Source organism: Strix aluco, chromosome 2 (assembly GCF_031877795.1).
Source record: "Strix aluco isolate bStrAlu1 chromosome 2, bStrAlu1.hap1, whole genome shotgun sequence".
Classification (NCBI taxonomy): Eukaryota; Metazoa; Chordata; class Aves; order Strigiformes; family Strigidae; genus Strix; species Strix aluco.
In genome coordinates, this window is record NC_133932.1 from 70860152 (window position 1) to 70883298 (window position 23147).

Consider the following 23147-nt stretch of genomic DNA (forward strand, 5'->3'; position numbering starts at 1 on the left):
GGGCTGCATGACATACAGCACCTGCTAGATATTGACACTGAAAATGTTTTGGAGTGAAATAAAAGCTCAAACCATTGTATAATGTACAGTATATGATGTGGTATTTCTATTATGTTCTTTAAACATTAACTCTTTATCAATTTTATGTTTTGGATATGAACATGTATGTTTGCAATGAAGTCTCTTCTAAACTGGTCCTGGCTTAGGCATTAGTTTCCGGAGATCCATGCATCTGTCTTTTCCTTTCCATTTATAAAACTTGCATTATTACTCTATAATGTGTGAAGCATAATTTTTGGTACAAAACCACCATATTTTGATAATTGTAGTTTGATTTTATTTTATTTGTAATAATCCCTTCATATCTATGCAGCATTGAAATAGGTATTCCTAAGACTGCCTAAGAAATCCATGCTTTCCAAAAGCATCTTCCTGTGGGGATGCAGAACTCTCAAGCATAAGGCCTTTTTTTTTTTTTAAATATATATATCTATCTATCTTCTAGTGCTGCACTAATTGTAGCAGAAACACAAACTCCACAGCATTACTGTTTATTGATACTACTCTCACCACCCTAATGTAGAACTGGAACTCTGTGGAAGTAGGTCTTCCCTTTAAAGTAGAAAAATCCTACTTTCTGTCCTCAAGTGCTAAGTTTTTCTACGTAGGTAGGGTAGGTCTTCAGTCAAAAGTGTAGGCATATCCCCTGAGAATCTAGCATACCTGAAGGCCTAGTTTTCTCAAACACTTTAAGATTGCATAAACTGGCACCACTACCAAAATTGATAGTCCCATCTAGTCCTTTTGTTGAAGTATCTCTTGTGTTAGTTCATGAGTTTGTGCGATTGCAGTGAACCTGATGAGGAAGATTTACTTTTTTAAATTTTTTCCCTTGAGTTAATTTTAACCAAGATCAGGACTTCCCTCCATGTGCTTAATGGGGAGAGCACCTCCAGGATGGACCAGTTTCAGCCACTACAGAGCGGCATCCTCAGCAGGATATTCTTTTGTTGTACATTACAGCAAATAATTCCTGCATCTTTGTGCAGGAGAATCGATTTGCACACACATGTAATGTATCCCTCAAGTATCAACTTAATTAAGATAATATTTCACGTGCACTGTGTTAAATACAATTTTGCAATAATCAAGTTCACCTTAACATAATACTAAATTTGACACATACCCAAATAAGCCGAGGAACTGTGTCCTCTTCTTTCCCTTTTAACTTTTTTGTGGCACCTTTAACCATCTTTGTTTCCTTGTCTGCAGCTTCTTCCTTTTTTCAAGGAATATTTCCATCAGAAGTATAAAATCTCTTCTGTTCTTAAAGTGTGTTTTCTTCAAAGTGCGTTTTGCTTAATGTTGTCACGTGACAGATTTGCAAGATTGGCTTGGAAAGGTTGGGTCTTCATAAAGAAGCCTGAGTGAATGGAATCAAAGCAGGTCACTTCACAGGGAAGTTTAGAAACTCTTAAGATTATTCAAGTTTCTCCCTTCCTATTTGTTTTACTTTTCATTTGGGATAACATATGAATAATTAACCTGCATATCTAAACAGCAAGGAAATGCTATTAACTATTCTCTCCTACTTATTTTCTGCAAAAAGTGAGCATGGTGGCAAAACAGGAAGGACTGAAAGAAGTTTATTAGGGCGTAAAGCAAGTTCTGTGCTGAAAAGCACTCTGATCATAGTAGAACAAACACTGGCAGCACTGTCTCTGTATAGCTAGGTATAGACATATTGCATTTCTCTACATCTTAACTATTGCACTTTGTCTGGGCCCCAGCCCTCTGTGATAGAGACTCCAGGGAACTGGCTGTGTTAAAATCTGGAACACCTCTTTCAGACTTGAAATTTGATTGCAGGTGACAGTGTCCTTTGGTTTGTAATGTGATACGTACAGTTTCAAATACCACGCTCCTTTCTTATATGTGGAGGTCAAACTTTCATCTTATCTGCTATGACAATACTTTCTATCAAGTTTCATATTTTGTTTATACTTACTTTACACTGAAGGCACAAACAGACATCTTTTTGTGGTTTAAGAAAGACTGTGCTTTATTTTGTGGTTGCACAGCAGTGTGCATACAGTTTAGTGCTGTTGCCTGTGGGACCAAGCACAGAAGCCATTAGGTAGTGAGTTTCTGAGAATGAAAACAGCCTTCAAAAAACATCATTTCTACCGTTATGCTGCGTCTAATATTGCTCCTGCTTTTCTGCTTGAATGTGTGGCAGTGCTGAATCCTCCTGTTGGCATGCATGAGCCGGTCGTGGTGCAGAATAAGGGCTGCTTTCTTGGACTCATATTTTCAGTATTGGGTGTAGGTGTTTGTCTGTTGAATGATTCCAGAAGAGAATTATTGCCGAAAGGGGTGCTGTAGAATTATCATGCCCCAAGCAAATCTTTTTTTATCCCCTCATGTCCTTAAATTCCCTTTAAAATCAAGTGTGTCTAAAATGTGAGAGATTAACAGGAATTGGCACCTGCAGACTTAAATGTTTGGGTTTCTATCAATTTTTGTTGCTTTTCTGCGTGTATCTTTTGGGTATTTTTATTTGTAGACGGAGTTATTGATAACTATTTTGTTCTGTTTCTGCAGATTGAAAGTAGCTTTAATCTGGCACTGCTGGATGGTGACAAAAATATTTTAGTCTTTGACTGCAGTGTTCAATATGCAATTTATACCATTACTGCTTGTCTTCTGCCTTTTGGGTCAGTGAGAGTAGTTCCTTGTAATTTTCGTAGTGATTTTAAAAGAATGTTATATGTTTGTATCATAATATACTGGATATAGCATTAATTGTTTAACGATAAGGGTTTTATTGCATATAACGCGCTGTAATATTTATGTGTTGCTTTGTCTCTTGCAGATCTAGAAATGGCAATTGCATATTGGAATTTAGTCTTGTCAGGAAGGTTTAAATTTCTAGATCTTTGGAATAAATTTTTGTTGGTAAGTATGTACTGTATTCCTTCCTGACTGTCTTAGTCCACAGTAGTCTGGCTTGTAGGCTGTGTGCTTACAATAAAGAAAATGACAGGGTATCTAAATACTTCCTTCAAACTTTTTCCTTTTTGAAAACTGATATAAAATAGTCTTAAGTCAAGCCAAACTAAATCTTCTTTATATAATTTTCTGAGAAGAATGCAAAAAGATGTAGCAAAGCAGTAGAGCATTCTGCTTGCTTGATCCTGTATCCTCCTACTTGTGAAAGCTTCTGCATGAAAGGAAGACATGACTGTAGATTGAACCAATGTAGTCTTTATTCTCAAGACACCTGTGGTTATTGTCAGCCATGTATTTTACCATGCTCTGCCTTTTGCGGTATTAATGCATGAACTCAGTCTTTTTTAAATTCTGTTATGTCTGACTTAACCTGAGAGAATTTTCTTTTTAAGCAAAAGTTCTTGTCTGAGTAATTATTTTGACTTTTTTTTTTTTTATAATAGTTGTGAACTGATCTTGACAGTTTTCTCTTACCAGTGCAATTCTGGGGGCAGTGGAGTAAAGATGCATAAATTAAACTTTAGAAATTGCAAAATATTCTTATTAAAGACCTGATTCACTCATCCATGTTTCTACATTTGCATTTCTATGTACTTGCAAAAAAATACCTTATCTAATGTTACATAATATATAATTTATGTTGGTTTTTTTCCCCAATTTATCATCTGTCGTTTAGGAGAATTAAGAAGTCTTTCTGCATTTTGTCCCATAATCACCTGTGCTTAATAGGGAAAGTGTATAATTTTTGCAGTATTTTCTGAAACTTTTTGGACTATATTTATTTTACGCACTGAATAATGTACCAGTTTTATCAAGAGAACTTGTGAAAACATTTCGTATTTTAACTGCCTTAATACACTTAACACATCTAAATTCGGATCTATAGATGTAACTGAAGAAAAGTCTTAACTTTTTTTCCCACTTGCTTATGTGATGAAGTTTGTTACAACGGGCAGTTCTGCAGATCTCTACTTCAAGCAATAATCTGGATGATCTGGTATACAGTGTCTTACTTTGCTACAAATATTTAACCTGAATATTTATTTTAAAAGAAATGTTTAGATTAAAAAAATTCAGCCTAAGAAAGAAGCAAGATGGGACTCATTAGGATGGGGGCTTTTTTGGTTTGTTTTAAAGGAACCTTTTCCAGAAGGTATGTTTGCTTGTCATATTTTTTGCAGTCAAGATACAGCCGTTGGCTTGAGTGAGAGGACATGTTTGCTGTTGTGTTGGACAGCAACCTCATTTTGATCAAATTTCAGATTTTTGAAATGCAGTTTGTTCTTCTCAATAGTTTAGAGTATTACTGCTTAAAAAAAAACCCAAACCACATCTCACCCCACAACACAAAACTAAACCCACAAAAACCCCCAACCCTTCACTGAGCAGTTGCAACTTTTTTACTGCAAATGAAAACTAGGAGTTGAAATTTAATTCCCTATTAATCACCTGCTATCCTCAGGTAATAAAGCAGTATCAACAAATGAAGGGAGATGTGAATGATCTGATTTGATCCTACAGCTCACAACTGCTTGTGTTTCCCCACACACTCTCTTCTTGGGAGAGCTAACTTTAAAAGCTGAGAGAACACTGACTAGGACTGAAGGTTTTTTGGAGCACTGCTTAAACTGGCCAGGGTGGCAACAACTACTTGTGAGTGGGGAGTGATCCAGAAAGAGCGTATTTGAAATCAGGCAGGGAGGTGGTTGTGGAGAATAGGACAGACTGTGCAGAAGTGGAGCAAACGCAGGTAGTGCATCATGGTGAAGGAGAGAATAGCTGAAGAGAGGCTGGAAGGCGGTCTGGGAGTGAGAAGAGTGTAGGTGCAACTGTAACCAACAAGTTGAAAGAGAGACTGGGTAAGCATAAGGAAAAAGGGGCTCAAGTTGAAATGACAGAATGCTAACCCATGGCTGTACAGTTTCAGAACCTGGAATAGATGCCATTAAGTAGAAATTTGAAGTGCATTTGGTTTATTCTTTTCCATAACAAGTTAGGAACACGTACCTTAAAAGCAGAATGGAAGAAATAAGACAGCTGTCAAAGACTTCTTACACTTTTTTGCCTTCTTTAGTTGCAGTTTGTTTTGTAGCTTTCTTTGGAAGCTCTGAACCTTATTTAAAAAAAAAACAAAAAAACAAAAAAACAAAAAAAAACCTTGGAAAACGTTATTTCTGTATATGTCAATATAAAATACTACTGTGGAGTTTGAAAATAGTTTGGATTGAACAGTACCATTTTTCCTCCTTTATAGGAACATCATAAAAGATCAATTCCAAAAGATACTTGGAATCTTTTGTTAGACTTCGGAAATATGATTGCAGATGATATGTCCAACTATGATGAAGAAGGTAAGCAGTACGTACAGCAGAATTAAAATACTGCTATAAACAAACAGAACATGCTGCTATGTCTGTCTTAATTTGTTTACTCTTAGAGGTTTAGCTGCAAATATAGTGTCATACTTGTTGCCAAAACAGTAATGATAAGAAGGTTAACTAGTTTGCTGTAATATGTAAATAGAAGTAAAGATATTGTCACATCATGAGATATAGCACATGCTATTTGAACCTGTTAATGCTGCAGGAGTCTCAGTGAAACTGTATTTTTTGTACAAAAGTGCTGCTAACTGCAAGGAAATACATCATTTTTCTACTTGCAAGATTGTCTACATGAACATTTTTTTTTACTAACCTAAAAGCAATTTACACTCTGTAACTACTAATCCTGCAAATCCTATTTTGGAATGACTGTGTACAGAAATATATCCTAAGTTATGAATAGCTCTAATAGGAATGCCATGGTTTTGCTATCAACTAATGTTTATAAACTTTGAAGACTGGATTATGCTTTAAATACATTTTGTTTGTACTAAGAACTATTGCTGCAAGAAGAGATTCAAATGCTTAATGTACTAGTTAGGTGCTTTTTTCAAGTTTTATCGTGTCGTGCATGTTAAAGCTAGACTAGGCCAGAAATGTCAAAGTGAGCTTCTGATCCTTTGTATTTAGAGACTACACCAATTTATTGCTGATAACAATACATTAATTTCTGAATTGCTTGACTTCTCTTTAGGAGCGTGGCCTGTTCTTATAGATGATTTTGTGGAATATGCACGACCAGTAGTCACAGGAGGAAAACGTAAAACTTCCTAACCTCAGACTTGTCAATATGGACTAAACGTGTGCTCTGAACTGCATTAGGTAATGAAGATTTGTTGACTGATGACTGTGCACATTGTTGCTGGTTTCAGTGGTTGTGATGAGATCCTGCAGACAAAACTGAAATTCCTCCTTTCTGCCTAAAGAAAATGTTGGCTGACTTGTGGACGCTCCAAGAACAACTCAGAAGATAGTCCAGGCTGTTTGTAGGCTATTGGCTTCAATTATTGTACTGGTTGTATCATATAGGATGTAGATTTTGCATGATTTTATACTTTGGAGAAGTTTAACTAGAGGCCATTTTATTAAAGTTTTGACAGCACAGCATGCCATTCAGTTCATGATCCAAAGTGACCACCAGCAGTTACATAAATAAAACTGTATTATATTGTACCTATAATAAAAGCAGTATTTGTGGTATATAAATTAAATCCCTAAATAAAACTTATGCAGTATGTTGTATTTTTATAAAAGTTAGTTCTGTGGATCTGTCCTAATATAGAATTGTAACAAAACAGGAAAACACTTATGCTTTTTTTACTTGCTGCCAAAATTTTAAATTTGTATTTTTAAGTCCTATATGTATAGATTGATTGATTACATCCAGCCTTTTGTTTTCTCCCGGTGAGATTAACTTCCTCATTATTCTTAAAGTGCTTGGACATGTAACAGTAGCATCGCTGAGGAAGGCCTGCTGCTCTATGCTATGTTGCAACTCCAGCTTTTTTAATTAACCATTTTAAAGTAGACATTAAATAACCAAAGATGCTGTTATAATTCATGTTTGATAATCATAGTTCAGTTAGTCTTCAATTATGTGTTTTATTTACTTTAAATAATGAACTGGTAGAATATAACTTTTATTGTAGTCTGAAACATATCATAAATTCTATCTAAATGCAACATAGTTATAAATGCAATTCCTGGCACTTCTCACAGAAAATAAATGTGAATAAGCCCAAAGACTTAACTAGTTGGCTTCCACTTTGGAGAAATATTTCAGGGGTAAGGAGACTTTATAGTAAGGATGATAAGCATTCATGCCTCTGGTTATATTACGCATTCAATTTTATTTAATGGAAAAAAAGAGTAAATTAATGCAGTATCATTGATCTCAAGGCTAATGGAATTGGACCAGTTTTCACTAAATCTGAATTTGTTCAGTCATTCACTTCTCCCCTTTCACCAGCCATCTATTATAAACTGTACAGAGGTCAGTCTCCTCTTTCTCAACAGTGTCTTCCAATGCCTAAGCACAAAAAAGTTTTACCAGAAGCTATTCAACATGTCTTCACACAGGGCTCTTTTAAATGCTACCTCATCAAAATGAGTTTCATAGCCACTGTAAAAGTATGTTAAAACAAAGAGTTGCTAAAGAGTATGTACAGCTATGATCAATATATTTTCTGTAATCAGAGCTGAATAGATGCAAGAGTTTTGATGAAAATAGTGCATTAAGTTATATAATTTATATCTGTTTGGATCATATCAGATCATTTAAGTATTGCATGACAGCATACTATTTTATTTTGTAGCTGTGAGAGTGTAAAAGCTTACAATATTCTCTTAAACTCTAATATTTAGAGTTTCATACAAGCAGTCAGCTTTCATTTACGTCAACGCAGCCTACAAGGGCAAATGTACATGCTGCGTACAGAAAGATTACCTTAATTCTTCCACTTGAATTTCAGTTGTGCATGATATATAAAAAGCAGGATTAGGACAAATTTGAACAAATTAGCAGATTTTCTGTTAATAAGAATATAGCAGGCAAGTTACAAATGCCCCATGAGTGACGTATTATTAGTAGTCTTTTCACCCTAAGCAGTATTTGTAGATGTTAGATCTTGCATGGCAGCCACTGGATGTCAGTGTCTCAGTCTTCAGATGCCTCTCTCTTCTGTGTAGAGTTAAGGAGTAACATTAAGCCAGATTATTACTTTCTGACTACATCTTTTTAGAAGGGTATTTGTGTACATAAGTCCAGGTATTCCACAGAAATCAACAGAGTTTTAAAACCAGTATTATGCTCTTTTTAAATGCATTTGATTTGCCTGCTTTTCCTTCCCCAAACAAGCCGTTTCTATATATGTCCTGTAGGCTTTGGAGAATGTGTAACATCTCATAACATCAAGTGCATTTATCCAGCCAAAAGCAATGGAATGCTTATTATTCACACAATTGCCACTTTAAATATATAGCTATAATATAACTGACCAGAAGTAGTTTAATCTATTGGTATGTGATGTAACTGAATAGTTTCATAGCGGTAGAGCCTGTGAAATATTTGTTCATGCTGAGAACTCCTTCAAATCAACCTGATGAAGCTTTTAAAATAAATAGAGCATAAAAAATCCATGTGGGTTCAGGTTTTTTTGCCTTGTTAATCTGAGGAAGAAGGAAGGTGCTTAGCACAGTATTCAGTTTCTATTTATACACACTTATTCACTTACTCTTAAGCCTCATTCCTGTGAGGATCCTTCATGGAAGACACCTTCCAACAGAGGAAGACTGGGCAAAATACTCTCAAAGTAGGAGTTGGTCCTTATCAGCCAGCTTCCTAGGAGCAGTACGCTTTTTCTTTTGTTCTTAGTCTTCTACCCATTTGAAACCGCATATGCATTTTACATTCCCATAAATAATAGCATGGAGTTACACCTTCACACTTGAACAAATAAACTGCCTTTAAATTATGAGTACCTTATGTATTTTAATAATTGCTGCTGTCCACAGTTGTACTTTACAGGGCACTCTGACTTGCTTTTTAAGTAAGCTGGTACAGTGGTAACACTTAGGTTGATCAATTTATAAATGGTACAGATGTCTTCAAGTTGTTCAGTGCATACAGTATTAGTTCCTAGATACGCTGTATGTATTTTTAAACTTGGTGCCAAGTTGTTTGGTTTTACATCCTAGAGTGTTTGAAACTGAGCCACATGATTTGTACTTGCCAATTCTAAATTTAAATGTAATTTATCATGTATGTCATGCTGAGGAGAGCAGACTTGCAGGCATCTGCTCATTCAATGCACCTGAGAGATTTGCTGCTGAGTAAGCTGTATGTGTGTAAATTTTGTGGCAATGGAAAAAGGAATAAATGGACTGTCAACATAAAGGATTTGAAGTCAGTGATGTGAGGTGTCTGTATGGTTTTTGTCAGCTTTCTGCTTTGGAAGCCTTGCAAAGGCTGCTGGGTTTTTCTGTTTTCTGGTTAATTTATTAGATTCTTGTATTATTATTCAATCAGTCAGAAGAGGGCAAGGATGTAACTCATTAATTTTTGAGCGGTTATAATAAATTTCTATTTTGCTCATCTGTGCCACCTTTAAGCTTTTAAGCAGCTCACTGTGTTTAGCTGCAGTGCAGCATCCACTATGTGTACCTGCTAGTGACCAAACTCTCTGTAATTTGTGTCATTAGTTTGTACTGCAATGAGAGGTGTAATTGCAGGGAAAGTCTTGCTCAGTCCTAGGCTTTGAGCTCTGCAGGAGAAGCAGCATGCTCAGAAGTCTGTGCAAAGACCTTCAAAGGTATGTATTCAACTGTCCTTAATTCTCTTCTGAAAGTTTAAATCAAAATAAATAAGTTGTCCTCTCTACTCTCCCAGCTGGCATCCCTCTCCAGTGGTTTCACCAATGACTGTCTGCTTTGGTATCACATGAGTCTGTCTTCCTTCTCCTATAAGTGAAACTGCTGATGCAGATACTTGAACCATGGCAACCTTTTTCTTTCAAGTGTCAGCACCAGTAGCTTCCCTCAGCTGATGCCAACCAGCATCCGGCACACCAAAAGGCATAGCCCTTCTGAAAGGGAAAAAGTGTCATGTTTTACAACCAAAAGACCTTTTTTAAAAAAAAAATTCAACAAAACATGTTTTCTGGCCTTTGCATCATGTACAGTATGCTGCGTAGAATTACATGAGGATGACACACGCTTTTTTGTTATAAACTGTTGACAGAGGGGTCTGCAACTGCAGCTATCGCTACAACCACAGGCAGAAAATTCCATATTTCAGACATGGGTACTTGTTCACCTCTTAATGAGAAATGCTTGGGGAAGCTTAAGGGCATTCAGATTTTGATAGAGTATAATTACTGAGATATTTCCTCTTGTTGGTATGTACACTTGACGAATTCCCCTGGTTTTTTTTCTTGTCCCTCTTTTACAAGCAGTGAAATGCTCTATTTGTTGTTAGGCAAACCTATAGGCTTCATGTCATGACATAGGCTTTGTGTCATGAAGGTAAAGAAGAAAGAAGTTCATGCTGTAGTGTTAAAGGAGTATTTTTCCTTTAAGGCAGTGGTGTAAAGTGGTATGAAAATGATTCATCCCCTTTAAAGAATTGAGTAAAACCAGTCTATTTCTTCCTGGATCTCAATGAATGTCTTCTGTAATTAGTATCATTCTTAAAGGAATGATCCTGTTGCCAAAGTGGAGGCCTTCAGTAGTGGCAAAGATGCAGGTCTGACAGAAGTCTGACACCCACTTGGTATCAACCTTGCTTTTCCAGGATGTGGCTCTGCATCCTTTGGATGGGTGAACTTGGAATCAAGAGCGTTTCTCTGCCAAATGTCTTTGAATGCCAGAAGCGTCACTCATTCATGGGTGAAGTACTGGGGGTGTAGTCTTTTACCTTAAAATGCTGAAGGGCTTGTGTTGATAGAGCAGTCTCAGCACGTGCTCCGTTCACTGGTTCATTTGTTCATAAAAGACAGCAGTGCCTGTATGGCCCAAGAGTCCTCTCCCGGGTGGTGGAGATCATCGATTCACATCCCCTCAGGTGGAGGAGGCAGATGGAGCCATGTTTGTTGAAGGCTGCTTTCATGTTCTCACATAGGGTTTCAAATGCAGTTGAGCTGAAACAACAGCATGTTGCCAGCAACACGAACAAGTCTCTTCTCTGTCCCGACTTCCCTTTCCTTTTGTTCTGGATTCTCCCCATCTGAAAGCAGTCATATGTACACTAATGAGAGGACTCTTAAGCCGCATTTTTATCTGATTTAACATTTATCAAACATTTTTTGCCAGCTCTACTTGGGTTTTTTTCCTATTGTGAATATATGTGATAAGTGAATACTTACCCATCTTAATGGAGTTACTGTATTTTGGCTGTGTTTAAGACATGCAAGTACATTTTACAAGTAATTTTCTCCTTTGGGGGGAACAGGGGTAGATATCAGTGCACCTAACCTACCTCTGCCCAGAAAGATCATAGTGGCTGGAAGTACCGGTTGAAAAGGAGATCATGTGCAATTAACAAATTAAATAAAAACTAAATTCTTTGTTGCATGTTCTGCTTTGCAGAGTTGAAAAATAGAAATTTTATGACATTTTCTCTGGGTTTTCATTATAGCCTTTTTTCTAAAGCCAAAGATTTTACTCCTAAATTGGGCTGTGCTACGAGCAGCCAAGCGTGCATGCAACAGGGTAAAGTCCACAGGAGGCAAAAGGGCAGTGCAACTGCCAGCCACATTCAGAAGGAAGAGATAAATGGAAAACTAAGAATAGCTTTGTCCGTTTTCAGGAAGGAACCTTTCATCTGATGAGGCCCTTACTAGCTCTCCACAGCGCCTCAGCAGGTGATCTCTCCTGTCCTTGTTTCACAAGTTCAAATTCCCACATGCTTCCAGATCGTAATGCTCTGCAGGAATAGAGAAGGAGTGGGTGCCACAGAAGGGTGCATGGACCTGTAATGGAGACATCGACATCAGTACTTCTGCCTGGAGCGTTTTTTGTAAGCAACCTTGGCCTTAGTTTTCTATTTCAAGTGTTCACTTTCAGACACACAGAACGTGAAGTAACTCTGGCAGTGCAGGGGTGACTCAGATTACCTCTGCGTTGCTTAAATGCCCCAGTTGTGGGAGGTGATGCCTGTTCCCATAGCCACACAGGGCAGAGGGGCTGGTGTCCTCACTGCTCATGGCAATCCATCTCTAGCACAGGCTGGATATGGCCCCACTGTAGAACGCTTGGCCCTGCATCTCCTCTGGTCGCTACATAATGCCCCTGGTATCCTAAGGCATAATTGCCCTTTTTTTTGTCTTTTTCAGTGCAAAGTTGTTCCTTCCTAGCAATGAAGACACACTCTCAGCATCCTCTTCTTAATACTTCTGTTACCCAAGTCCTAACCTTTAAAAGAATGTACTAACAGAGGCTACTTTAACCACTTCGGCACCTTATTTCTTATAATGTAAAATAGGGATGGCGATGTTTATCTGTGTTCTGAAACTGTATTAAGGTTTCTTGTGAAGTACAGTGATATTTCTACACATGTCAATAATTCAGTCTGTGATAATAATTCAAACTACTTATTGCTCTGGGTGATTGGAGGATGCATGCTGTACACTGCTGGCCTTTTCCATCCAAATAGCAATCAGTATTCGTTTCTGAAAAAGATCAAGGAAAAACAAAGCTATCTTTTATGAAAATCAGTCAAGCCAATCAAAGGTTTCTGTTTATCTACCTAAGTTTATATTTACATTTGTATTTCTATCTGTAGAGTAGTAGTAATTTGTGAGCCTTTAGGACAGTATGGGTGGTGACTCCGAACCACAATCTGAGTCAGTCGCAGCAGACCCCTCGAAGGAAGATGTTGAGCCTACACAGAGATGTGTTTGTGGGCAAAATGCATTTAAAAAGCTGAAAGACTACAGAGCCCCTTCTTGCACTGCATGGCAGAAGCACAGAAAAAACTGCAATAACAGAATGAAGCACATAATTGCACAAGTATCAGGTTTGAAAGAATGGTATTAATAAAGCCTGTCTCCTACTAAGAGAGATTTCTTCATACATTAACTTTCTTAGACTCACAGTATGCCATTTAAAGACATCCTTCAAAATAGTTTCCTTCCCGAGTCCAAATGTGCGCTGCACCTGAGCTCGGTCTTAGGAAAAACTTACTCTTTGCCAGCAAGTAAGAGGCATGGGGTTGAAGTTGGTGTTTTCCTCAGTGTTTGTCCAGGGGTGCAGTGAATTAGCAAAACATTCTCATAATAGGTGGAACAGAGCAAGAAAACTGTTGACAAAATATCACCATAGGGCATAATTAGAAATGGGAGAGGTTGTCTGCATTTGACTAGTTTTCTTACTGCCTAACCCCTCATTCTAGTGTTTACAGAGTTTGGAAACTCCTTTTATCACAGGCTTTCCTTCTGACTGGTCCCTGAAAAGAAGGCTGATTCTAGCATATCAGAAAAGGGCAAGAATATACATTAATTACAAGTTATTAAATAAATAAACACCCCTGTGAAGGCATCTGTTTTTCTGGGTGTAGAGTTACTTACACTGGGTAGGGCTAAGGATTTCCTGGCTTGCTTTACGCTGGGTTGCAGAAACAAGGCTTTTGCACTTCACTTTGCGGGTCCGCTCTTGCAGTTTCATTGAACAAAACCCCTGCAAAATCCCTGGGTTATGAAATATTTCCTCTCCGTCGGGTCCCGGACAAGAGATGGCATCTGCAGAGCCAGAAAAGGAAGTGCTTGCCTTATAGAGTGCGCTCTTGGTGTGACACAATGGCTGATATAAAGTGTCAGGGGGGCTGAGCTGAAGGCAAAGGAACAAAGGAAGATCAAGATTCGGTGGCTGTCTTGGACAAAAGAAAAGCAGAAAGTGTGCCAGGGATGGATAAATTTAAGGCTGCGCTTGTACTGGCTGGGGTAGGGGATGCTCTTGGTTATCGCAATTTCTCCCGAGAAAACAATGCCTTAGGTGCAAAAATCCAGCAGGAGCTGAAGGAAATTGGAGGCCTTGAGAACCTGGTGCTCTCTCCTGACAAGTGGCCAGTAAGTGACAACACTCTCATGCATATGGCTACAGCAGAGGCTGTCATCACAGGTAGGTACGACGGGACTAGCGAATGCAGTCTGGAGAGGAACAAAACTGTCGGGCTGCTGCATTTCTTAGAATAAGCCTGAGTTCTGGGGAAGTCATGAGAAAGCGTGTCAGAAATGCTGCTTATGTGAATGATAATGGGTATTAGCTTGCCTTCTCCATGAGCATAATCCTGCAACCATCACACAAACTGCAGAATTTTGATTTCTTGAGTGTGGAAGGGCTCTCTCTGTATTTTCCCTAGGTTTATACAGTTGGTTAAAGCTTAAAGACTAAACTACCACACGTCCAGCATAATAAAAATAATTGTTAAGTACATTATCTGTACGCTGGAATATGTCAGGGACTGATATAACCACTAGAGATTCTTCTGTAAAAGATAAGAGCTCTTCTAAGTGCATTTTTAACATGTTTGTGTCCAGAACTCCAGGCTGGAGTAGAGTCACTTTAATACCTCTTTCAGGCTAAAATCACTAGCGCTGTCTCCTCTTTGCTGCCCCTTGGGCAAAGGGTTGCACCTGCAAGGCCAGAAAAGGAACAATTTGCTTTATAAGGAGAGCTCTGTGTCTTTAGTCCAAAAAACTAAAGTAATACATTTGTAATAAATTCTGTCAGAATAGTGGAGGTTAATATATGTCTTCTAAAATCACGATAGTTTGAGAGATAACTTTTGTTTTTTCTTAAGGTAGGAATAGTCCTTTGTAAGATACAAAAACATTTGTGTCAACACCTTACCCATTGAACTAAAGCTTTCTGAGACTGTCAAGATCATCATCAAAAGTACACCAGAAGACAGTGACCACTCAGCAATATTTTGCCTCTTTCGAATGAATCAATTTTTTTAATCTCTATAAAAATATTCCTGATTTTTCATAAAACACATAACGCTGGATAACTAACAGTAGCAGAATCTCACAATGTAGCTAAGTATCCTTCACGTCAATGAAATTTCCCTTGTGCTTCTCTTTCAACCGCTTTATCTGCCTGCTTCCAATCTGCTCTAAATTTAGTACATAGAGATCAGTTGAAGAGTGTGTTGGATACTTCATACTTGGCTATTAGCTAACCAATGGTTTAAGGGGTAGCTAATACACTAAAGATAAGGGCAAGATGTCAGCCTATCAAGAAAAAAGATGACTAACATATTTCTGAATATAGGCTATGATTAAATACGTATCATATGTTTCTTGCTTATTGAACTCTCTAAAACCATAACTTCTGGGTAATCAAGCCAGTTAGACTAACAGTAAAATATTAAATCTTATTTCTTAAATATAGAAGGAACACTGTGGCTCTAAAGAAAAAAAGTCTCAGCTATAATTCCCATCAGCTGTGTTTATCCTATACTCTCATTGGCCTGATCAGACAAGCTTTTTAAAAAGGTGCTTTTATGGGCTGGTGAGAAAGCAACAATCTGGAGTGGGGAATTTTAGTAAGAAATCTTCATTTCATAGTAACATCGGTGAACAGGGAAAAGTGAGTCCTTCTCTCTGCTTCCCACAAGGGAACAGAACCACTCCTGCTTGCAGCAGTGTCTCCTCCAAGAGGAACGTAAAACAGCCACTGGGCTTGCTCATGTCCCAGCCTGCACGCCAAATCACCCAAGTCAACAGAGCGAAGCTGAAGAAGGTGAACGTTGGTCCGTGAGGCTGAAGGCAGCTGCCACCAGCCCCAGGGACCTGCCTTCCTCATGCAGTGGGGAGCCCTCATTGTCATGGAGACTGAGATTTTAAGGAATATATTGAGTGTCTGGAACATTACCAGCCAAGAAAGAAGGAGGGGAAATAAGCAATAAAAATATTCCTGTTCCTCACTGCTCCGCTCACCGCATGTCCCGTTCACCTGGCTGGCTGCCCGCCAGCTGCAGGCAGCATTCCCTGGGTGCATACCTGCAGTACATGCGGGATGTTTGCAGGCTGAGACGGGCATACCCAGGGCTTAGACTTGCCATGAAGTCACATCGCCAGGGCACTGCCCTCAGGAGAGCTCCCAGCCTGACGCAGCCACAGCAGCCAAGCATGAGGTGGAGTTTTGTGTTAAGGAGAAAGGCAGTTCTCACCCGGAGAGGCAATTTGGCCAGTGCTTTGCTGGCTGTGTGGAGGACATCCCAGGAGGGCCACAGCCAGAAGCAGCAGGGGCTGCAAGCGCTGCTGCAGACTGAGCTGGTGCTCCTCAAATCCACCATGTGCACAGACTGAAAGGTCGATCCAACAACGAAGGATAAACAGAACATCTGCTTCCAGCAGGAATCTGTCCCGCAAGGGAGGAATGAGAACAGCATCATCAAAAACAGAGGAACTATCCCTGCAATGAGGAAAGGCTTTTCCTCTCTGACTTAAACCACAGTTTAAAAAAAAAAAATGCGGGTTCATTTCTAAAGAAAAGACCTGTCCTATTGACTAGATGGCTGAGGCAGCAGCCTGGCTTCAGGTGCGGGAACTGTGGTGGACTCGGGCAAGCCAGAGGTGCTGGACCACAGGGACTCTGGCTCTGGAGACAAGGCTTCTGCAGAAGCTGCCTCGTGGTAAATCCTGCTCCTGGCTCCCATCCGGATAAACTGACAACTGATTCCTAAATCTGGAAAGAGTTGGCAGCTTGAAAGTATCTTGTTCCTTTAGGATTGTATGTGGGATGGCCAGCATAACTGATAGGGTATTTTTTTATGTGAAAGGAGGGAAATCTTGGTTTTACCCTGCTTCTCTATTCACCTGTCTACATAACTGGTACTTTCAAGTGGCTCTGGCTTACAGAGCTCCAAACTTTCTCTTAAATGAAACCTCTTTTGTGGATTTCAAGAAATCACCATCTTTGACAAAATGAAGATATTTTTAGAAGAACTTCCCCTGCTGTGTCATTCAATCTGTGCATCAAACCAAGTATTAAATGGGGTTTCTCTAAGTACATAGAAAAGATATAAATGGACAAATCCCAACGGCCTCCTCAGTTCCCACTGATTACACAACTGTAATAGATGCCAGTGGAAGCTTTTTTCTTGGCAAGAGCTGAGGGCAGGGCTCTTCAAGCCCAGCAACACGCAACAGCAGTCAAGAGAAGCAGCTATACTGAAAAAACAGTGCATGTTTAACAGGGGGAAGATTCCTCCTTAGGCAAAACTGTAGGCCTTGGTAAAAATAACCAATAAACAGATATTGTTAGTGACCTTATTCCAGAAAGAAATTTATCTGCTGGAAATACTACAGACTGCAGGGTTTTACTACTCTTACTGATTTTTATAGTCATTTTTATAAAAGCTTGCTGTTCTGGTTACTGTACTGACATAAGATATTGGGATTCCTGCATGAAAGACATACAAATTTTAGACAAAATAAATATAAAATACAGATTAAAAGTCAAGGTCACAAACTTGCTTTTGCATTTAATCATGTATATCTCTCTTTAATGATGTGGTAATTTTAAAAAATATGCTTTCATTTTTAAATTGCATTCTGGTCTGCAAATGCCCGCAAAGGCACAGGCTGAGCCAGGCACAGCTGGCTTCATGTGCACACCCAGTCCCCACGGCAGCACCACACTTGCCTTACAGTTAGACACCTCTGTAAATACTTCACACCACAGAGTCTAAATAAAGCATCTGAGCAGCTACTGTTGATGAACAGAATGCCTACATCTTTCCAATTAAAAAAATGAAAAGTGGAAAGGAAAGCAGGAAAAGATAACAGAAAGATGAAACTCTTCCTCTCTCCAGTCTGTTCTCATGGTGTGTAAAAATGTGTTGACAATGGCACCAGAAACATGACTCCATGTATTAGAAGTGGAAATAGGGACATTTCTTAAATGCACAGTGAGCTTGCTTGCTTGTTTTCAGTGCTCTCTTGCTCCTCTGCCTTCACATAGCAACCTTCTCTTCCTCCCTCTGAGCAGATTACTGGTGTTTAGAAGACCTGTACCGGGAGCTGGTAAAACGCTATGTGGATGCTATCGACAAACTCTCAGGGAGGCGGCCAGACCCTGCTACCATCGAAGGCTGCAGGGAATTAAAACCAGATAACTACCTTCTTGCTTGGCACACACCGTTCAATGAAAAGGGTATGGTACTGCTTTCCAGTTATAGAAGCTGGCTTGAATAATGCATGTTTTCAGTGTTGGTGGCTATATGGAAATTGTTTCCTTTTTCCCCTCTGACATCAAAGGCTACTACCCCTGAAACGTTTCCATGTTTGCCTGAGGATGGCAAGAGATCTGCCAGGAATTCCTTCTGTAGGGCACTATGTCCTCTTGTAAATGAACCCTTCCCTCTTTAACATCTATTTAAAGAGACTTTGTTCTTGGCTCTGTGCCTCAGGGTCCAGATCTTTGTCCTTGCGTTTAATGGCTATTTTAAGAAATATTTTCTGCCATTTTTAATTTAAATGTTTATAGTCTTGGATCTTTTTGGTGATGGCAGTTCTGAAACAAAAAGGCAAGCCTGTAAATTGCTCTAAGCACCAATGCGTTCACTGGAGGGAAAGCAAAGGCTTTTCTCCAGGTGGATACCCTGCTAACAACCATGACTGTTTTGCTGGTAATTCCTAATATTCCTAGCCCTGTTTCTCTATCCATGGCCCTCTCTTTCTTTCTGTTTATGAACTTTTCATTTTATGATTAATTAAATTTTTACTTCAAGACAAATAACATGCCTGCAGCTGTGTGCACACACATATGCATATACCCATACGGTGCAACTAATCTTGAAAGCCTGTAGAGACACCACATCATCAGAGAAGGTAGACATAGACAGCCACAAGACAATGGCAGCTCACACAGATGTTGTGCTGTGTCAGTGTGATGCTCTACCACTGCAGTACATATCAACGCTGCTCAACAGCATTGCATATTGACACAACATCGTGGCAAAGACCTGATGGCATGATGCCATGGCTATTTCTGGGTCTCTGCAGTCAGTTTTCTCTGACAACAAGCATCCCTCACTATGCCTCTGCTCCTCACAACAGCTGTTGGGGGGGAAAAGGATCCCCTCCCCATGTATTCTGCCCACCCTGCTATTAACCAGGCACATCTGAGAAAGTGCCCCTTTGACAGTTGTCATATGTTTTCTGATAGACAGTGAGTAAAATTTGGTCAAAATAATTGTGGGAGCTGCTGCTGGTCCTGAGCAGCTCTCAACACCTCCAGCAGTGGAGCATGGCTATTCCCTGGCCCATTGCCATGTTGGAGCTACATCTCTTCTTTTAGCCTGCCCAGCTTTCCACGACGAACTATTTGCTTTTGGGGTACTCTGGGCTAGAAGGATCTAAAATAAATTCATGCCTTAAGACCTGGCAGTTAAAGTCCACCTTCACCATCTGGTCTGACAAATACCACGCTGAACATATCAAGAAGCCTTTTTTTCTCCCTGAGAGCAAAAGAACCAGGGACCTGAGGTGGAGATGTTCAGCCTACCATGGGACTTGACACTCCTATGGACATAATTAACTTTTTTATTGAATTTTCACAAATTTCTTCTCAAGGCAAAAACATTCCACAGGCATGAAATGCCTAGCATTTGGGTGATATCTTGGGTGGGTTGGAACCAAAATGCTGTTTTCCTGTGGTCACTCTGTCTTATCTCACTTCTAGCAACAATTCATGTGCCAGCCTTCATGGACCAGTGAAGTCTTAGCTTAGGTAATTTTGCATTGCTTATATGATGCTCCTCTGCTCAAATTCCTGTGGGTGTAGTCAGCACAGAGTTCTTAAGACAAACTGCCCTGTGTGTCTCTTTGCCACCTCATGTCATGCTCATTGCCACACTCATTGCAGAGGTACCTGGATTATGTTAAAGGCTGGTGAGATTCCTGTAACCACCAGAAGACCTGTCAAAGGCTGTTTAACACCTTCCATTTTAAGAGTTTGTTGTCAATTTCTGAGACTGACAAGCTCAAGGCTAAAATTTTCACCACTGAGTGTTTGCCTTTGTTTGTCTGACAACATTTGTTTAAAGTTTTGATGCAAACAAGTCTGCTGTTTCTGAGACATGGTAAAAATGTTTTGTTCCATTGCCAAAACCTCAAACTGTTCAGAAGAGAATCATTGATGTTTGAGAGCTGGAACCACAATCTGAGTAAGGTGGTGCCCCTTGAGCCAGAGATGTGCCTTTGGAGCCACTGCAAAAGGACAGTCACATGGCAGTTTGGCTCTACCTGTATTGTGTGTATTTCAGGCTGAGGCTGCGGCATCCAAGCAGGTCTTTATCTGCAGTTACTGGAGCAGCTGCTGGGCTTCCTAGTAGCACTTGAGAACAGTGCCTTTTTGCTGTTAGAGGAGCATGAGGAAAAAAGTGTAAGTTAAATGCAGAAAGTTGGGGAACAAAAATGAAGAGAAGGATAAGCTGCAGAGGGACAGAAGATAAAGGTACCAGGCCCTAAGTTCTCATGCAGAATTGTTTGTAGTCACAAAAGACACATCTTCTTCAGGGCTTAGCAGCCATTAAGCTGATCTTTGTTATTCTACAGATGTAGAGTGAAGAAAAGCACACTTGGGTATTACACACTAAAAGACAGTAAGGTAGTGTATGAATGAAAATCATGTAACAAGAAGGTGCCAACACAGCTTTTGTGACAAGAAGTCATACCTTGGAATTCTATCAGAAAGCTCATGAAGTAGCCATGAAACAGGAAGAAAAAGGAGACCCTGTGAAGATGGTCTGTTAGGATTTCCAAAAGACTCTCAACAAGGTGCCTCACCAAAGGCACTAAGCGATGAGGCACTAAGTTGCTACAGGATGGTGGAGAGGTTCTTCTGAGGATAGACAACTGGTTAAAAGGCAATAAATGAAGAGCAGGAGATTGTGGTCTGTCTTCTCTGTAGAGAAGGAGGTGTCTGTGTTGGAACTCTGTTGTTCAACACGTCCACAAACTGTCTGGAAATACAAATGCATAGTGGGGTCAGCAAATATGATGCAGACTTGTGGGAATAACAGTGTGGCACAGTAGCAGAACCAAATGCAATGCAGACAAGTGAAAAGTCGTATGTGGGGAGGGGCAGGGGAGGAATCCTAATCTTATATACATACTTGCAGTTGCTGACTCTGTTAGGGAAGGGATAGTGGAGCTATAGTAGTTCTGCAAAATGCCACTTCAGCACTCAGTAAGAGCCAGAAAGCAAACAGACTATTAGAAATGACTGGGAAAGGAAGAGACAACAAAACACAAAACATGTTTGCACCACTGTATAAATCCATAGCTGCTGTTTCTTGATTACTCTATGTGATCTGGTCCCTCCCTCCTCCCAAAAGGATGTAAGAGAACTAGATAAATATGAGGAAGGAAGGTTGGATTAGTAAAAAACAGCTTCCACAGGCTGTGATGTCTAACACAGTACGATAGAGAACTGTAAAGTCATAGATAACTTGGAGAACACAAATAGGGACAAAGAAAACTCACTGTCTCCTCCAGCACAAGCTTCAAATGAAACTGACAGGTTATGAGTTCAAAGCAAGAAAAAAGGAGGACTTCTTCACACAACACCTAATTAAGCTCCACAACTATTTTCCAGTATCAATTTGCAGATGCTACAGTTCATGTGAGTTCAAAAAAGAGCTGGGTAAATTCACCCAAGGGAAATCCTTCAACAGTTATTAAGCAGAAATATGAATAGCCAGCTGCCTCCTGGATCAGGGAGACAAATTGTCAGCAGTTTAGTGAGTACAAAGGAATAGTGTCATCATACTTTTACCCTTTCTTAACTATTCTCTCCATTAGCCACTGTCAGACATGATAAATCAGGTCAACTTTTGGTCTGATCATGGAAGACAGTCCTTAAGTTCTTACACATGTGTCTCACCTGTTGGTTGGACTAGTCTCACTCTCCCTTGCTTCATTGATTCAAATAGTAGATACTGAGAGATGGGAGCTAACAGCTGCTAATCACCTGAAGCTCTCTCTAGGCTTAATGCTGCTCCATGTGATGGAACTTTTTTTACTGAGTTTTCTTGTCTAATTCTGCAGAAGGTTTTAATATAACTTCCTAGACTGGAGGAACACAATGAAGTTGCAAAGACAAGCTCCTTCAGACCAGCAGTCAGATTACTGTAGTGCATCCTCCACTTTGGATATACTAAGAGATGTTATTAATTAGTAGCTCTGTGTAGCACAACACCCTTCCCTCTGGATAACCAGCATGGATTGTGTCCTTTAGAGGAACCAAGACTACATAATGAAGAAGACTCTTATCTGATGCTCTATGGCAGCAGAGGGTTTAATGAAGAGTTTGGTCTTGCAAGCAGAAGATATGTTCTCCCATTTAAGCTGACTGGAGCTCTGGAAGACTGGATTTCTTTCCTGACTCTTCCTTGTGGTTTCTATGTGACTTGTGGAATAGGCAGACAGTTTTATCTGCTACTGGCTCCTTAATAACCAGACACTGCAGCTGCAGCACGTGAGGTACAGGAGAAAACACACCATTTGTAGGACAAGTATCCAGCCTTTTCAGCAGGAGCAGTGGCCAAAAGTGTTCTGGAGAGGGCCTCTTTCACTGTTATTAGGAAGGCTAACAAGGGATGAAGAAGTAAGCTCTGAGCTTGTGGGGAATAAAATGGTATTTTGCAAAGTGTTTCATGTCACATTTATCAGGTGTTTGGCCTTCTTTTGAAGAGTTATTGCAAGCAAAATTTGCACATTAGACTCTGAGAAGGAAGGGAAGAAATGTCTTCATCTAACTTAATTAGATCATCTAACCAGGGTGCTCTCTTAGGCTAGCTGCTCTCCAGGGAGAAGAAGAGCTCTTCTCTCAAGAGAGAAAATCAGATCCTGGTATTGCACCTGGAGATGCCAATGAGTGGCTTATGTTAGTTTGGCTCAGGCTTCATTTTGGATTGAAGTAAATCTTTCTGCCACCCCCACCACCACACTTTGATCACACTCATTATCTTAGGACACCTTAGCTGGAGCCACGGGATGACACTAAATGGCAAGCAGTGCTTCAAGAGAGTCCCTGGTGCTCTGCATCCACAGCAGGCACAGCTCAGGGGAGCAGCTGAGGGTTCTTCTCAAGATTGGTACCTGAAAGCCCTGACCCTGGCTCTTTGGCATCTGCTGCTTCAATTCACTCCAGTCCATGAATTGCTCCCACTATGCTATCTTACCGGCTAATGGAGATAGAGCCTTTCTCCACACTGCCTATCTGGGAAAGACAGGGAGACTGTAC

At 39.8% G+C, this 23147-nt stretch overlaps 2 protein-coding genes across 12 annotated transcripts in view; both read left to right on the forward strand.

The window, feature by feature from the left end:
• DCUN1D2 (defective in cullin neddylation 1 domain containing 2) overlaps positions 1–9305 on the forward strand; it is a 28144-nt gene extending 18839 nt beyond the window's left edge. For 5 of the 6 annotated variants that reach the window (XM_074815228.1, XM_074815232.1, XM_074815231.1 and 2 more), the window contains exons 5-7: positions 2876–2958; positions 5267–5363; positions 6088–9305. In XM_074815228.1, coding sequence (XP_074671329.1) covers positions 2876–2958; positions 5267–5363; positions 6088–6167 — 260 coding nt within the window. In that variant the 3' untranslated portion in view covers positions 6168–9305. Of the gene's footprint in view, positions 1–2875; positions 2959–3951; positions 4010–5266; positions 5364–6087 lie in introns of those variants that run through there. The other variant, XM_074815234.1, reaches the window with a different exon arrangement.
• A 4339-nt stretch (positions 9306–13644) lies between these two features.
• Positions 13645–23147, forward strand: part of ADPRHL1 (ADP-ribosylhydrolase like 1) — a 39701-nt gene continuing 30198 nt past the window's right edge. For 2 of the 6 annotated variants that reach the window (XM_074815222.1, XM_074815223.1), the window contains exons 1-2: positions 13677–14006; positions 17886–18050. In XM_074815222.1, coding sequence (XP_074671323.1) covers positions 13793–14006; positions 17886–18050 — 379 coding nt within the window. In that variant the 5' untranslated portion in view covers positions 13677–13792. Of the gene's footprint in view, positions 14007–17885; positions 18051–23147 lie in introns of all 6 variants that reach the window. The other 4 variants (XM_074815220.1, XM_074815221.1, XM_074815224.1 and 1 more) reach the window with 4 other exon arrangements.